At 36.3% G+C, this 16,864-nt stretch overlaps 1 protein-coding gene across 2 annotated transcripts in view; it reads right to left on the minus strand.

Moving 5' to 3' along the window:
• Positions 1-307: 307 nt before the first annotated feature.
• APOO (apolipoprotein O) overlaps positions 308-16,864 on the minus strand; it is a 92,130-nt gene continuing 75,573 nt past the window's right edge. The window contains exons 8-9 of one of the 2 annotated variants that reach the window (XM_027845455.1): positions 3,807-3,878; positions 308-474 (exon numbers count right to left, since the gene is read on the minus strand). In XM_027845455.1, the coding sequence (XP_027701256.1) occupies positions 3,837-3,878 (42 nt within the window). In that variant the 3' untranslated portion in view covers positions 308-474; positions 3,807-3,836. Of the gene's footprint in view, positions 577-3,806; positions 3,879-16,864 lie in introns of both variants that reach the window. The other variant, XM_027845454.1, reaches the window with a different exon arrangement.

Genomic DNA, 16,864 nt, shown 5'->3' on the forward strand with positions numbered 1-16,864 from the left:
AGGGAACACACAGATGCTTCATTTTATATCTCTCAGTAGCACTAATGAAGCAGAAGATTTGTATAAAATGGAAGGGAATCTTGGACAAAACATAGCATCACTACGATTGTTTTCATATGCAAATCTTCTGATCAGTGTTAAAAAAAAAACAAACAAAACCTGGACATTACTTGTATGTGTCTTAAGCTATTCCCAGTAGAAAAGTATGTTAACTCTAAGACTAGTTCACTGCTTACTGAAAATAAAACAAAAAAACAACAAAACCCCCCAAATAAATTTGCTAATAGAAAAATCAGAAGAGAGGAAAAACAAGGCAATTGTATTTACTTGGAATTTTAATTATGTACATGAATAGCAACATGAGGACAAGGAGTTTCAGACTTATAAATTATCTCCAAGTGAAAGAATATTAAACCAGTCCATTCAGGGATATGGCATCACCAGAGATAACGAAGAGGACAAGTGTAGCCTTTCCTGAAAAAGAAAGACACTTTATTGCATTCAATATCAACATCTCTGGCACCTTTCTTTATCTGTTCAAAATATTGGTTTCTGAATGGAGTCTCTGGAGTACATCTACAAAAAGAAGAAAAACAAGGAAAACATGAACAAGACTCTAGTTCTGGGAAATAATGGTTACTATGAAAGTTGTGGCTTTTTAACAGATGCTTCATATTTAAATAACTATAGAAGCTACAGAATAAAGGTAAAGCATTGATATTACTACAAGACTAATATATTATAGGCCAGGAAAAGGGCAATTATTCTCCCTTTACATATGGGAAACAGAGGCTCACAGAGGTTTATTATAAAGATCATTTAGCATACTTCTGATTATTTAAAAAAACCTTTTATCACAATTAAAAAAAATCCACTCATTTCTTTAAATTCATATACATACAACCCAGAAGACATAACAACAAAAATAATTTTCTCTAGATTAGTTTACTAAAGAGATAATTTTTTTTAAATTGAGGAATGGAGAAATTTTAGAGACTATGAACTAGTTGTTTCTAGTATAGCAAAAGAATTTCTCAGCTGAGACATCAGTATCTCATCTTTCCTATGATACCTTGTGAATCTCTTCTGGACCTCTCTCTTAAGTGAATAGAACTAATATGTGGAGTGAAATGAGACTACAATTCAGGGCATTATGGAAAATGAAATAGATGTTAATATGGTTTCATTTAATGAACTATATGTCATACTGAATGTAAAAAAAGAGTCGTTTTCTTTAAAGTTCAAATGAAATGGTTTCTGAGCATTTCTGAGTTAAAGTAGCCAGATTTGAATCTCAATAATAGGGACTGAATTCAAACAGTGGGAAAAATAAAAGAGAAAATAAAGTCTTGCTAAAAGTAATATTAAGGATTTCCTTTAATTCTTTTTTGCAGAACATGTGGCAGATTAAAAAAAAAAATTCACCATCTGGTTCTACCATATCATTTACTATAGTCTGAAAGTTGCTGAGTACTCCGAAACTTCCTATAGCTATTTTCTATACAGTACTAACTTGTGGATGAGGGAGAAAACCAGTTCTAGTGTATTTTTAAAATATTCAACATTCTAAATGGCAAAATAATGATTTTCTTAAAAGTTTGTTATTCTCTACTCTCTGGTTGTACTACTAAGCAAACAACCTGAATATTATACGTAATTATAATGGATTGTACTAGAGCCATCTACTTAAGGATTTCAAAGTACAAAGTACAGGAAACTTATAGCAAAAGCTCAATATGCCTTTGTAACTGTCTGGAAATCACATGATGTTATATGCACAGACATGATAATGTTAAAAAACTAGTGTGGTTGACATGGATTTATCACAAACTATGCACTTTACAGTGTAAGGAAAGGGGCAAATCATTTATTAAGAGTCTACTATTTGCCAGGCACTGTGCTAAGCACTTTACATATATTATTTCATTTGACTCTCACAGCAACTCTCTGAAATCAGTGCTATTATTATCCTCATTTTATAGTTGAGGAAACTGAGGCAGGCAGGAGTTAAGTGACTTGCCTGGGGTCACATAACTATTAAGTGTCTAAGGCCAGATTTGAACTCAGGTTTTCCTGATTGAAGGCCCAGCACTCTTAACTCCCTGCACCATCAGCTGCTTAGAAGGCATTCAACAGATTACAAAAAAAACAAAAACAAAAACAAAAACAAAAACAAACAAACAAACAAAAACCTTTGCATGGTTAACTGAACAGCAGACAAAGAATACATGGTTGATTTCTTTTTCTTTTTTCTTTTTTTTTTTTTTGGCAAGGCAATTGGGGTTAAGTGACTTGCCCAGGGTCACACAGCTAGTAAGTGTCAAGTGTCTGGTCTGAGACTGAATTCGAACTCAGATCCTCCTGACTCCAGGGCCCGTACTCTATCCACAGTGCCACCTACCTGCCCTCATATGTTTGATTTCTTGTGATGCCATCACTGACAGGCCGAGGGATATTAAACTTTACCAGTTTAGCATCAGCTTACCCATTTGTAAAATGGGAGTGATTATGGCATTATTACCTTTTTCTTTTAAAATGTTGTATTACAAGCACAGCAGTATGCAGCAATACAACCAAGTAAGTTTGCTTTGTAATTATTTATTTTTAAATGAATGAAGTTCAATGCATAAACTATCAAAAACTTTTCAGTCATTGTCAATAAGTGTCCAACAAGTTTCTTTGTTTGTCCATTCATTCCCATTTGCTTTTCCTTTTATGTGGTCAGTTAGCAGGACCAATTGTCCTGATTCTACATTTTTAATAAAGTTCCCTTGAGATTTCTTTATCCTACTCATACTCAATGATATTAATTGTGTTGCATTATTCCATTACATTAGTTTGAAATAATTCAACAACTCCCCGATTATGAGACATTTAGGTTGAATCTAATTTTTAAAAACTACAAATAATGTTATAAAAATCTTTCACTACATAGCTCCCTTTTTGTTCTGTCTTTGATAACATTCCCGACAACAGAATTATTGGGCCAAAGGGTATGGTAATTTTTGTAACTTTTATTGGGTAAATACTTTTCAAAAGAGTTTACTACATTATAACTTTAGCAGCAGTGCTGAAAATGTGATCTTGTTTCTCCACAACTGTGCCAAAATTCAATTTTATTGACTTTAGTTATTTTTTGTCAATTTTGTGGGTGTGAAGTGGTACCTTAGAGTTATTTTAATGCTTAACTGGTTATTAGTGAGATTGACCATTTTTCAAGTGTTTGTTAACAATTTGTGCTTATTATACATTTTCTGTTCATATGCCTTAAACATTTATCTACTTAGAATGGAGTTTGCCTTGGTAAATTTTAAAAAAGAGTTCCTTGTATATATTTATATCAAATTTATATCTATCATATTGGTCTTAAATATTTTTCCCAATCTATTATTTTTCTTTTCCTTTGTATTGTTTTATGTTACCTACTCTCTATGCCTCTTAAAATACTTATGCCAGTCTTGAGTTCCTCAATGGCACAATGTAAATAATCATAAAGGCTGCTCTAAAAAAAGTATCGCGTGTACAACGTTATCATCCCAAAGTGGTACCTCTTTTTTATCTAAAATGTGCAAACTAATATCAACAATGCTGTTTTAGCTTGCCAGGAAAAAAAAAAGGGCAATTCTTTGGAAAAACAAACTTAGTTAAATAATATCATTTGAGCATAAGAATTACATACAAATTGGTGAAACATCACCCCATTTTCCAATTTTCCCCATCAACCTATAATTGCTATGAACAAATCATTTAAAACTGGCTAAAATTTCAGCTAGCAAACACATACACTTTAAAAATCTTTTGTTTACCTGTTGAAAATGGGCAGCACTGGGGCCATTCTATTTATTTCTTTGTTTAGATGACTGCTTTACATCTTCAGCCTTATGAAACAAAAATGTGGACATTAATGCACAGGGTAAGCAATTTCAGCAAATACCCTAGACTCAACATCTGACTCAAAATAAACCTTCAGTATTGTAAGAACATTTCTTCTATTAAAAAAAAAGTAAATTGTTAGTTATAAATAAGCTTCACTTAACAGGTTAGCTTTTTAAAGCATCTCCATAACAGTCCAAAGAATTCAGTAATCTTTTACTAATTCTGAAGAGTTACTATACCTCTGCAAGGGACTACTACACCTTGACTTTTCCCTCTAAACAGGTTATGATCAAACCACACCCATTCTGCCTATCCTCAATCCTGGAAAACATAATTAGGGTACACCATGAAAGAAATGTGATCTGGGAAAATTATTTGTAACTGAGAGATGGCCTGAACTGTGGTTACCAATAACGCATCATGTTGCTAGAAACAGGTGTGTTAGTATGGAGAGCAAGGGTCATGTTACCTAAGGCCAAAGTCTTTTTATTTTCATTTAGTTTATAATTTTGAAAAAAATGAAGATTATACCACAAGCTGTAAATTTACTAGTCTGGGATCTCATTAGCTTTTCTTGCCAATTCATAGCTTGTCCTACTCACGCTTCTAGTAATTTCAGGGATTTCACCTAGCTATTTAGTTGTCCCATCTTCAAGACTTTAATCTTCTTTTTTTTGGCGGGGGGGGGGGGGCAATGGGGTTAAGTGACCTGCCCAGGGTCACACAGATAGTAAGTGTTATGTGTCTGAGGCTGAATGTGAACTCAGGTCCTCCTGAATCCAGGACCAATGCTCTATCCACTGTGCCACCTAGCTGTTCCTCAAGACTTTAACCTTAAGACTAAAATCGTAGGTTACACTCAAGAATACAAGAGCACTGGGGGAAACTACAGGAGTATCAGTTTGGTAATTCCAGGGAAGGGTTTTTATGTGCATATTTTGTAGACTAGTTTCTGGTCAGGATATGAAGTTGGTCATATGCTAATATATTGTTGAGTCTTACCAATGTTACAGTAACATTGATAAGAATTAAGAGGCTTGCAAAATGAGAAAAAAAAAGTTTGGTTGTGAGAAACTACAGGATAAAAGAAAAGACGGGGAGCAGCTTGAGAAAGTAAAGTATAAGCTGACGCCTAACTCTGAGGCTATCATGATTCTGCTTTACCTTTGAATAAAATTCTCAATGTTACATGCTCTACTGTTGAAATATTAGTATACGTGTAAGTATGTCAGTCTTTCAAACATACTATCCACAAGCCTTTTTATTTCTATGGCCCTGGTTTGAACCCAGAAAACAAACACGCAAAAACGCCCTTCTGATTTATGAAAACAACTATTCCTAGGAACACTTTTCTTGTTTGATTACATATCATTTACTCTATATAAAAACATGGCAGTCAAATAACTAACTAAACATATTTTATCCACACATGTATGCTATGTTTGTAGTTTACAAAACATATTAATGTAGGCCTACCTAGACCTATGAACAGTCACTATTCAAACTTCAAAAGACTACTTCCTGGCCTAGCCAGAAATTAACTTTGTCAGTGTAATTTTTGTATTTCTACCTGATACAATCACTTCTGCATAAAACCATGTCCTAACATCTTTCTTAGATGTGCTTTTTTGTGCTAACTGGTCTTTTGTATAGATTTGATTTTGTTTTCCAATTTGTCTTAGCTATATCTACACTACAGCAAACAAGGCACTTCAATAAGGAATAAAATAGTACATGTAAGTATAAGCAATAATTTCCCATGTTTAGTCCTAAGGAAGGAGGATTGGGGCACTAATGCACTCTTGGTGGAGGTGTGGACTGACCCAACCATTCTGGAGAGCAATTTGGAACTATGTCCAAAGGGCTATAAAACTGTGCATACACTTTATCCAGCAATGCCACTTCTAGGTCTATATCCCAAAGATTAAAAAAAAAATGGAAAAAGGACCTATTTGTACAAAAATATTTATAGCAGCTCTTTTTGTGGTTGCTAGGAATTGGAAATTGAGAGGATGCACATCAATTGGGGAATGGTTAAACAGGCTGTGGTACATGAGTGTGATCGAATATTATTGTGCTATAAGAAATGACAAGGATGACTTCAGAAAAACCTGGAAAGACTTACATGAACTGATGCACAGGAAGCTAACTGAACCAGGAGAACATTGCACACAGTGATGGCAATACTATTCAGTGAAGAACTGTGAATGATTTAGCTATTCTCAGCAATACAAAGATCCAAGATAAGCCCAAAGGACTAATAAGGAAGCATATTATCCACCTCCAGAGAAAGAACTGATATTGTTTGAATACTGACTGAAGCACGCTATTTTTCATTTTCTTTCCTTTATTCTTTTTCTTTTATTTGAGTCTTCTTGTACAAAATGACTAATAAGGAAATGTTTTACATGATTACACATGTATAACCTATATCTAATTGCTTACCATCTTGGGGAAGGGGGAGGAGAGAGGGGATTTGGAACTCAAGACTTTTTTTAAAATTTATTTTGATTTATCAACAATCACTTCCATAAGCTTTTGAGTTTTAAATTTTTCTCCCCCTCCCTTCTACCTGCTTCCCCAAGATGGAGCACAATCTGATATAGGCTGTACATATACATTCCTATTAAACATAATTTCACATTAGTGATGTTGTAAGTAAGAATTAGAACCAATAGGAGGAACCACCAAAATGAGGAAACAAAACACAAGAAAAAAAAATAGCAAATAGTATGCTTTGATCTGCATTCAAACTCCATAGTTCTTTCTTGGGATGTGGATAGCATTTTCCATTATAAGGTCTTCGGAGATGTCTTGGATCCTTATATTGCTGAGAAGGGTTAAGTCTATCAATATTAGTACCTAACTGATTATGTTATTCCCTTCTTGAGCCAAACCTGATGAGAGTAAGGTTCAAACAATGCTCATCTCCTCCCTTCTTTCCTTCTGCTGTAATAGGTTTTTGTGCCTTTTCCTGTGATGCAATTTACCCTTGTCTGCCTCCTCCTTTCCTTTTCTCTCAGTACATTTTCTTAGTTAGATCAGATTAATCCACTTACTTGGATCCATTTAACCCACTTGATTAGATTTTTTTTTATCATTACATCAAAGTCAACTTATACCCACCCCCTTTACATATACCCCTTTAACATGGTGTAATAACAATACAGTTCTCAAGAGTTACAAGTGTCATCTTCCCTTGTAGGGATGTGAACAGTTTGTCCTTATTAATAACATGTCGTTTCTTTCTGTCCCATTTACCTTTTTATGTCTCTCTTGAGTCTTGTATTTGAAGATCAAATTTTCTGTTGAGCTCTGGTCTTTTTATCAGGAAGGTTTGGAAGTGCCCTATTTCATTGAATATCCATCTCCTCCCCTGAAAGATCATGCTTATTTTTGCTGGGGAGTTGATCCTTGGTTGTAATTCACGCTCCTTTGCCTTACAGAATATCATATTTCATGCCCCAAGGTCTTTTAATGTAGAAGCTGCAAGGTCCTGTGTAATCCTGACTATGGTTCCATGATATTTAAATTGTTTCTTTCTGGCTCCTTGCAGTATTTTCTCTTTAACCTGGTAATTTTGGAATCTGGCTACTATACTCCTTGGCGTTTTCAATTTGTGATCTCTTTCAGGAGGTGATCAGTGGATTCTTTCTATTATTTTACCCTCTGGTTCTAGGACCTCAGGGTAGTTTTCCTTTATGATTTTCTGAAAGATACTGTCCAGGCTCTTTTTTTCATCATGATTGTCAGGTAAACCAATAATTTTAAAATTGTCTCTCCTGGATCACTTTTCCAGGTCAGTTGTTTTACCAATGAAGTATTCTACATTTTCATCTATTTTTTTCATTTTTTTGTTTTTGTTTGACTGATTCTTGCTCTCTCATAGCGTTATTAGCTTCCATTTGTCCAATTCTAACTTTTAACAAATTGTTTTCCTCTATTAGATTTTGTACCTCCTTCCCCATTTGGCCAATTGTATTTTTTAGGGACTTGTTTTCTTCAGTGTACTTTTTTTTCAGTTGGTCAATTGTTTTATTTTTCTTTTCTTTCTTTCTTTTTTTTTTAAGGCAATTAGGGTTAAGTGACTTGCCCAGGGTCACACAGCTAGAAAGTGTCAAGTGGTTGGTCTGAGGCCGGATTTGAACTCAGGTCCTCCTGACTTCAGGGCTGGTGCTCTATCCACTGCACCACCTAGCTGCCCCCAAATGTTAATATGTGGTTTTCTTTAAAAATTTTTTTTTTTTGGCAAAGCAATTGGGGCTAATTGTATTTTTTAAGGACTTGTTTTCTACAGTTAATTTTTGTCCTTCCTTTTCTGCGTTATTGACTCTCTCTTGCATACCTCTCATTTCTTTTCTCATTTTTTCTTCTACCTTTCTCATTTGATTTTAAAATCCTTCTTGAGCTCTTCTAAGAAGACTTTTTGGACTTCAGACCAGTTCATATTCCCTTTTAAGGTTCCAAATATGGGTTTGTTGACAATTGTTGTCCTCTTCAGAATTTCTGCCTTTATCTTCACTCTTCCCATACTAAGAATCTATGGTACGTTTCTTTTTGCTCATGATGTTTGCTTATTTCCTGGCCTTTAAAGAGACTGAGCTCTCCTGCTGGGGAGCAGAGGACACTGACCCAAGCTTCTTGTGTTGGGAGCCTAGGGCCTGGTTGCTGGTTTTATTGTGCTGGGGCCTCTGATGCTGGTAGTTGGAGGCTGTAGGGTTCTGGCAATTTACCTGGTGTTAGGCTGGAATCAGCAACACTAGAACTGTAGGGGTAGGACTGGATAGTGTAGCTCCTGGAGACTTCCTGCTCACCCAGGCCTTTCTTTCCTTTGGCTTTCTTCAGCTCCTGTTAGATGGATGTTGCAGGATGTTTATCCACCTGCGGCCCCTTGGAGCGCTGCTTCCCTTAGTTTTGCTGAGGTACTGAAAGAGCTGGTTGCTGCAGAATGCCGAGGCACCTGGTGGTTTTCCAAGCTGGTTTCCACCAGTTCCCCCGCCCTCACTGAGGCACTTGGGGGTCCAGGTGTTGGTGTTTGCCTGATCCACCACCTGGGTTTCAGGATCTCCTCCTAATATGCTGAGGTGGTGCTTTCCTCTAGTGTGCTGGGACACCTCCTGTTCTATACTGCTCCCTTTCCCCCAGGGCAAGAGGGGTCTTTCCTGTTAATCTCTCTGGGCTACTGGACTGCTGCACCCCATCTTTCTTCTGGTTCAGCTATTCCAGAGTTTTTCCTGGGGTGATATTTTCTGGGCTTTCAGAGGTTAATAAGGAAGGGTAAGAGCTATTTACTTCTTACTCCCCCATCATGGCTCCCAGAAGTGGAAGTCAGAACTCAAAATTTTTTTTTAAATGTTAAAAAATTGTTTTAAAATGTAATTGGGGAAAAATAAAGTATGCCGAATACTTAAAAAATAAAAAAAATTGCCCTCAATTCTGCTAATTTGGTGGTGGCGACAAAGTAGTGGTAAAGGGAACAGAAAGTAGTTAGAATCACAAGTTTTGGACAGACAAATGACAATTTGACTTTTGGGAGTCTAAATCTGAGACCTTTGGTCCAATGATCAACAAGTGGATATATTGGTAGAAGAGCTAAATCATATCAACCTTAACATTCTTACTATAAAGAAAACCAATAGAAAGAAGGAAGTTGCTGTTAAATGGAAGAATGGCTCATAGGTATTACTTGGATCAATGAAGAAAGGAGTTGGTGGAGTAGATTTTATCATTCATTTAAAAATTACAGGAAACACAATTTTATGGGATATTTGGTTATCACATATTGCAGTACTGATAAAGACCACCATGAAAATAATTGCATTTCATATGGCGACATATGTTGCTAAGGATGAGGTGTTGAAGAAATTCTATGAAGAACTTAAGATCCTTCAGATCAAATCAAATCAATATTCACTCTGATACTGTGTGACTTCAATGAAAAATTGGGTAGAAAATATGCAGGCAAGCATGATTCAGGAAAAAGAAATGAGAGAAGTCAAAGACTTGTTGATTATACAAAAACCTCATACTACCAGATCACAAATACCTTATTTTGAAAAAAAACCGGTAATCCCCGTACATAGAGAGCTCTTTCTCCCACACACACACACACACACACACACACACACACACACACACACACAAAGAATGAATTAGATCTTATTTTAACAGAGAGGAAAAGACTTGTTATTGACATATAATTTATCTTTGAAGTAGCTATCTGTACATAATCAGATCATGGAATTGACTGAGCAAACATCAAACTTTGTCAAAACAAAACAAAACCAGAAACCAACAAGAAAAAAAGGGAAAAATATATGAAGTGCAATTAAAATGAATGAACCTTGAAATTATTAACGAAAGTAATTGAAAAGCAAAAATGGGAAATGCGGGACAGTGCTGATATCAACACTGACTTAAATTTAATCAAAGTAAATTAACTGCTACAAGGAGACCAGAAGAGTCCAGAAAAGTGCTTTAGTCAGCAAATGACTGACTTAGATGTAAAATGGAAAGAGATGACTACCAAAGAGAATTCTGGGTTAAAATACAAATTTGTCTATAAAATCTTACAAAAGATGATGGAAAATTATGATCAGTATGGTCTTGAAAAGCAATGGAGGATAAAACTAGTTTAAAGAAAATATGGGGGGCAGCTAGGTGGCACAGTGGATAGAGCACCGGCCCTGGATTCAGGAGGACCTGAGTTCAAATCTGACCTCAGACACATAACACTTACTAGCTATGTAACCCTGGGCAAGTCATTTAACCCCATTGTCTAACCAAAAAAAAACACACACACACAAAAAAAACCAAGAAAATATGGAAAGATATTCAACTAGGCAAAGTCATCCTAAGGACATTTAAGGTTGAAAATGGAAGGACTACAAACAGTAGAAAAATTGGAAAAGATCTGTAAAAGCCATTTTAACAAAATGATTTTTTCATCAAGGATAGTAGAATGACCAAATTTGGCTGCTAACATCACAGCCCCCAAGGTGCTTATAGATGAAGTAGAAATGAGACTAAAGAGAACATGCACGAAAAAAGTAGTCAAATAGGACCAAGAGATCCATGCCTGGAGTGATATAATTGGATGGACCAATATCCAAAGTATCTGAAGGAGGAGTAGATACCAAAGGGGAAAAAATCTCAAACTTTGTTAAATTCCACCCCTCCCCGAAAAAAAGCTGATTTAGAGAACATCAATAATTAATAACCTATATAACTACTATCCCATTTATACAAAATTATGAGACATCTACACATGAATTGAGAGCATCTCCAACAAAGGTATTAGTAATAATAAAGCTATGGCAAATAATTCTTGACAATGTACCACATCTTTACCACCTCACCATTAGCTCAAATGGGTAAAGAATGTAAGATCCAATTGTGCTTTTTTGTTGATCATGAAAAAGCATTTGATTCAACAGAAGAAAACACTGAATTACAAGATCTTTTATAGCAAAGCACCTCCCATCCATACTTCAAGGTTCCTTGGAACATGTAACAACAGAAATAATACTGCTCAATGGCTTTCTGATAATAAACGCTAGGCACAGAGTAACACAGGGACATGGGAGATGAATGCTTGCCAAAATGTCTACCATTGTGATAGAGGGTATGCAGTTAAAGCGAGGCAGGAACACTCTGTGGTTGAAGAGGTTCTGCAAACCCTACTCTTTGTGGATGAAACCGTAAGCTTCAGGACACTGCAAAACCTTCTACAAGACATATGTAAACAATCAAAGGAGTTTGGCCTATTTATCCACAGAGGAATGCTCAAATAGATAAAATGATTATTGTCCAGATTTCACAAGCATCAACATGGCTCCACCACATAGCATGTCCAACAGTAGAGAAGCAGTAGGTAGCACAGTGGTGGGGCTCTGGGCCTGAAGTCAGGAAGACCTGAGTCTCAGACACTTACTAATGATATGACTTTGGACAAGTCACTTAACCTCTGCAAAGCACAGACAGATGGACGATGAGCTGGGCCCAGAGTTGAAAAAAAGCAGGTAGTGGTGTGGCATGGACTGCTTTTGGAAAATGGCAAAGATCTTTTACTGACACTAAGCTTCTCATGGGCAGCCAGATGGCGCAGTTGATAAGAATGCCAGGTCTGGAGTCAGGAAGTCTCATCTTCTTGAGTTCAAATCTGGCCTTAGACACTTACTAGCTGTGTGACTCTGGGCAAATCACTTAACCTTGCTTGTCTCATTTCTCATCTGTAAAATGGGCTGGAGAAGGAAACAATAAACTACTCCATTATCTTTGCCAAGAAAATCCCAACTGGGGTCATGGAGATTTGGACACAATTGAACAACAGCAAAAACAAGCTTCCCACAAAAGCAAATGTCTATCTTTTTAATACTAACAAAGTATGGTGTGGCTATATGGCAGCAGAATGGGTAGCACTTTGAAGAACCCAAGTGACAGGAAGAGAAGAAAGAGTGAGCAATGACCAAGAGACAGTCAGACTGCTCCACTAGTATCTTCAAGATATTGGGAGAAAGCAAGGAAGGTTTCTCAAACATTGGTTGAATTCCCTGGAGTGAACCATGGGACGGAATGGATCAGAGTTGCCCAGGATATGTAGGTATGGATGGATTGTGATTAGCACAGCTGGAAGGAACTACTGGATTGATGAGATCATAAATCCAGTTGAGTGTAATGTAGGCAAATGGGGAGGTGGAGGGCAAACATGTAGGATCTCAGGATTTGGGGTTGGAAGGGAACCAAGAAATCACGTAGTTTAAATCTCCTTGTTTTGTAAATGAGGAAACAGAGTTCCAGAAAACTGAAGGGATTTTTTAAAAACGGAAGCCATTTGTTTGACACTTAATTGTTGACAGAAGGTTGGTTGAACAGATGTGCACACTGCCTGTGGAGGGCTTTCTGATTCCACTGCCCGATCTTGGCTGTTTCATAAATGGCATTAGGAGCTTAACCATTTTTGGTTTCATTTAACAAATCCTACTTTATATTGATTGATATCCTTTATAGTTACTTGCTGAAGTGATTTTTCTTTGTTCCAAAAATATTTCCTTAAGTATGTAATCTGTTTATTGTATATTCTGAGATCTGTCCTGTCCTTTTCCTCCTTTTAGAGCATGAAATGTTAGTATTTCCAGAACTGTCTTAAGAGTGATGGTCCCTGTGTTTCATTAATATTGTGGAAATTTTTATTAGGATACTTTTCACATCCGTTACAATCCATTTTATAGGTCTGAAAATTTATTAAGACTGATATTGCATAGGTGCTAATTGCTTTTAATACGTCTTTCTCATTGAGCTTTGATTTTAGAATGTCACTGTGTCTCTTGACATTTGTAAGTAAAGAGGATTTTGTTATTCCTTTTTATTTAATAGGTCCCAGGATCCATGGCCAAAATAGATAATTCCCACAATCGTGTTTGTAAATAGTTTCCACTACGACTGCGCAGTGAGATACAGGGATGACATAATGTGATGTTTACTACGCCTGCACTGTGCTAGGTCATGATGATATTGCTAAAGTTAACCTGTGAGCTTATTGTTGGCAAACTGCCTTCTTTGTGTGCTTCTCTATAAATCAAGAGAGCACTGGTCAGCGAGTAGGAGCTTGGATTCAGAGAATGCATAAGGAAACGCGTATATGTCTCCCTCAACTGGCCCCCAATGAGGCTGAGGGGGATTTACGGGAGTGCACAAGCTGTGCCTGTCTCGACTGACTTCCATCGAGATGTAGGTGTTATTGCCCCCGCTTCTTACCAGCTCCTGTGAAAAGGGTGATATGATCCTGCAGGAGTTGGTGCTCCCATTATCAGAAACCCATTGAGATAGAATAGTAAGAATAAATTATTATTTAACCCCTCTGAAGCTGTCTTCTTGTCCTTCTGGCTGCCCAGATCAAGAGTGAACCTGTTAAAGGCTGGAGCCCAAAAACTCCAGTGGCTCCTCTTTTGTTGCTTGTGTTACAACATCACAGTCACAATCCCAGCTTTCTTTTCCATAGCTTTATGCTTCATATAACTTGCTTAGCAGGGTCCAGTGTATTTGTACATTGTGTCTTTACTCACAATGTAACCTCTGGATTCAAACAAAAAGATTTTGCATCTCTTAGCATATTAAGAATTTTGCATTTATCAAGTCCAAATAACATCAACATTTATTATAATTAAATAAACTTCTGTGGGAAATTAACCACTATTTATATAGGAAAATGCATTATGAGTCCTGAACAAAAGAATTTTTAGAACAGAATACATTTATATGCTGGACTATAACACTATTGTAACCATAAGCCACAATGTATATTTCTCTAAATAGACCAATCATAGGGATCTCAACCATGTATGATCCACTGATATCCATACAAGTCAAGAGACCTAATGATAAAGAGATCCACTATAGACCATTCATGGGAGGAAATCAGTTTTTGAGTCAAAGGATGTTCATTATGTGTTTATTATGTACCAGGTCCTGATAAAGGCTGAGGATGCAAAAAAAAAAAAAGGAAGACAGAAAAAACAGCCCAGGTCCTCAAGGAGCTCACATTTGCAGGGGATGAGAACATATGGATGGGTTAAGAAGTGATTTGTCTCACTAGAGGGAATACCCACATCAAGGAGCTCAAAGTCCACTTAAGTGTCCATGGCAGGTGTCTATAAATTTTAGATAAGAAAATATGGAGCAAGGACAAATGACTTGTTAAAGATCACAAAACAGAAGTTCAAATTCTGGGAATGGGGCATTAAAGTCAGGAGTACAAACCCCACCATCCCACACAGATTCTCAGAAACATGAGTAAAGTTTAGACTGTCTGTAAAATGTGCAGTGACTCAGATGCCAGCATTAGAGCACCTTAGAATCTTTTTTTTCCTTTCCTGACTCCAGGACAGGAGTGTGATTGCCCTTCTCAGACACCAGGGGATTAGTTAATTATTTCTGGCAGATGAAGTTCCTGACTAAGAGGCCAAAGGCACAAGACCATTTTCAATCATATGATTAAGTGTGTTTAGAAGTCTAACTAACACCATGTGGAGGAAGAGAAAGCAGGGTATGTTTACTCAGGGTGGCCACTGCAATTTTCCTTTGTTCTCCTGCTGAGCCAGCAAGTGTCTGAATAAACTTTTAAAAACAAGCTTTGAAAATTCTGCTAGGCCTGCCATACTACTCACATGTTTTGTGTTTCTTTGGTACAATATGTTCCCTTTGAAGAATATTTAAGGGTTTCCTTAACAGTTATTATTGGCTTTACTATAGTCTTGACTATTAAAATTTTAACAAACTTGTTATATCTTTCCAAATCCCAAAAGAAGTCTAAAATGTGCCCTTTAATGTGTCCCACTATAGGGGTGAAAATTACTCATTTTTATAGATTGAATATAAGTTAACCACAGGAGGATCATTTTGAAATGCTTTATTCTGGTTGCCCAAATGAAATCTTTGACACATCTTTAAAAGCCCCCAGGTCTAAACCTTATTAATAATCCCCCTTTCCAGACTTAGCCTTTGGCCAAGACCACAATGATCATATCCTCTTGCACGGTCCTGATGAATAAGGTGGAATGTTTGCTTGACTATTAGGGTTAACCTGATAAAACAAAGACATCCTCACTCAAAGACAGAAAATGTAATGCTTTACTTTCATAATGTATTAGTTCTTAAAAGTGATAAAGGATGACATATGAAAATATGTCAGAGATCTGTAGAGGATTTGAAGTAGCCTATCCCCTTGGGGAATGAGAATTGGAAAGTTAACAACCAAGAATAAATTTCTTACATAAACTCTCCTGTATCTTACTTAACACTACTATTTCTATTCCAGAAATGTAACTGCCATTCCTTTGCTGGGGAATCTTTTCTTTGTTTGCCTAACACATGATTCACATGTTTCTAGGGGAACCGGTCTTGCACATTTAGTCAATCTCAAAATCCCTGCAGATAATTTCTGATCGTCCGTCTTAAAAGTATAATGTAAGAAAAAAATCTGTTGAGCATAGAAACCATAATGTCACTGAATGAGTTAGCTAACTTAAGTGAAAATACCTACCACTCCAGACACAGAATGACTGCTACAACCTGCATGTCTGGTTATTTACTTTCATTAGTTAAAAAAAGGAGGGGAGGGCAATAAAAATTCAACAGCAAAAACTAATTCTGTCTCCTCTCAAGTAATCCATACAATTTATAAAAAATCTTTATTCATCACTGTTCTTACTGAAGTTTTATAAGGAACTCTACTATTCTTCATTTAAAAGTGTCTCCATGCATTTAATTAGTCAATGTTATTTTAGCAATATTCTACATGCAGCATTAGTGAGAAAGGAAAAATTATCAAAATGGGCTTTGGCAGTATACAATTTAAGGCTCATTTAAATTTCCAATGGGTACAAAAAAGGGAGATGAAGGAAAAACGAAGAAAAGCCAAAATAAGAGCTCACATGTAATTTTTTTTAAAAGGGCCAGATCAGAATATCAGGAGCTTTAATATATAATTTATGTAAATGGTTAACCAGTACTGAATTACTCAAGGCAGTCACAGCTCTGCCTCTGTTACCAAGTAAGAGAAGTGTGTCATTGCTTTCTTCTGTTCATACTTACCCTATAGACTTAACACTCCTAAATGTAATTTAATTCCATTTCCTAAATTTCCCTACAGTTTCTAGTTTCTGAAGTTTTCTTATTATTTTTAATTTTCCATACAATCCAACAGTATAGACTTGCTGGGATTTTTATAATAGAAAAACAAGATACTAAAAGTAAATTATGGAGAAATAAAAGGTCCTTATCTTCAAGTGTTTAGTATTTCAGAAGGGGCTGCCAAGTGTATATAGCTGATATAGTTAGAACTTGATATAGTTAGAATTTCTTACTTCAAGTACTCATTCCAACAGGCCCCCAAACTACTATGTCTTAGATACTAGGAGGGCCAAAAGCCAATAAAGTACTTCACTGAAACGTCACAAGAGACTGTATGTGCATAATAGGGAAGGGTTTA

Source organism: Vombatus ursinus, unplaced genomic scaffold, assembly GCF_900497805.2.
Source record: "Vombatus ursinus unplaced genomic scaffold, bare-nosed wombat genome assembly UNPS02014962.1, whole genome shotgun sequence".
NCBI lineage: Eukaryota > Metazoa > Chordata > Mammalia > Diprotodontia > Vombatidae > Vombatus > Vombatus ursinus.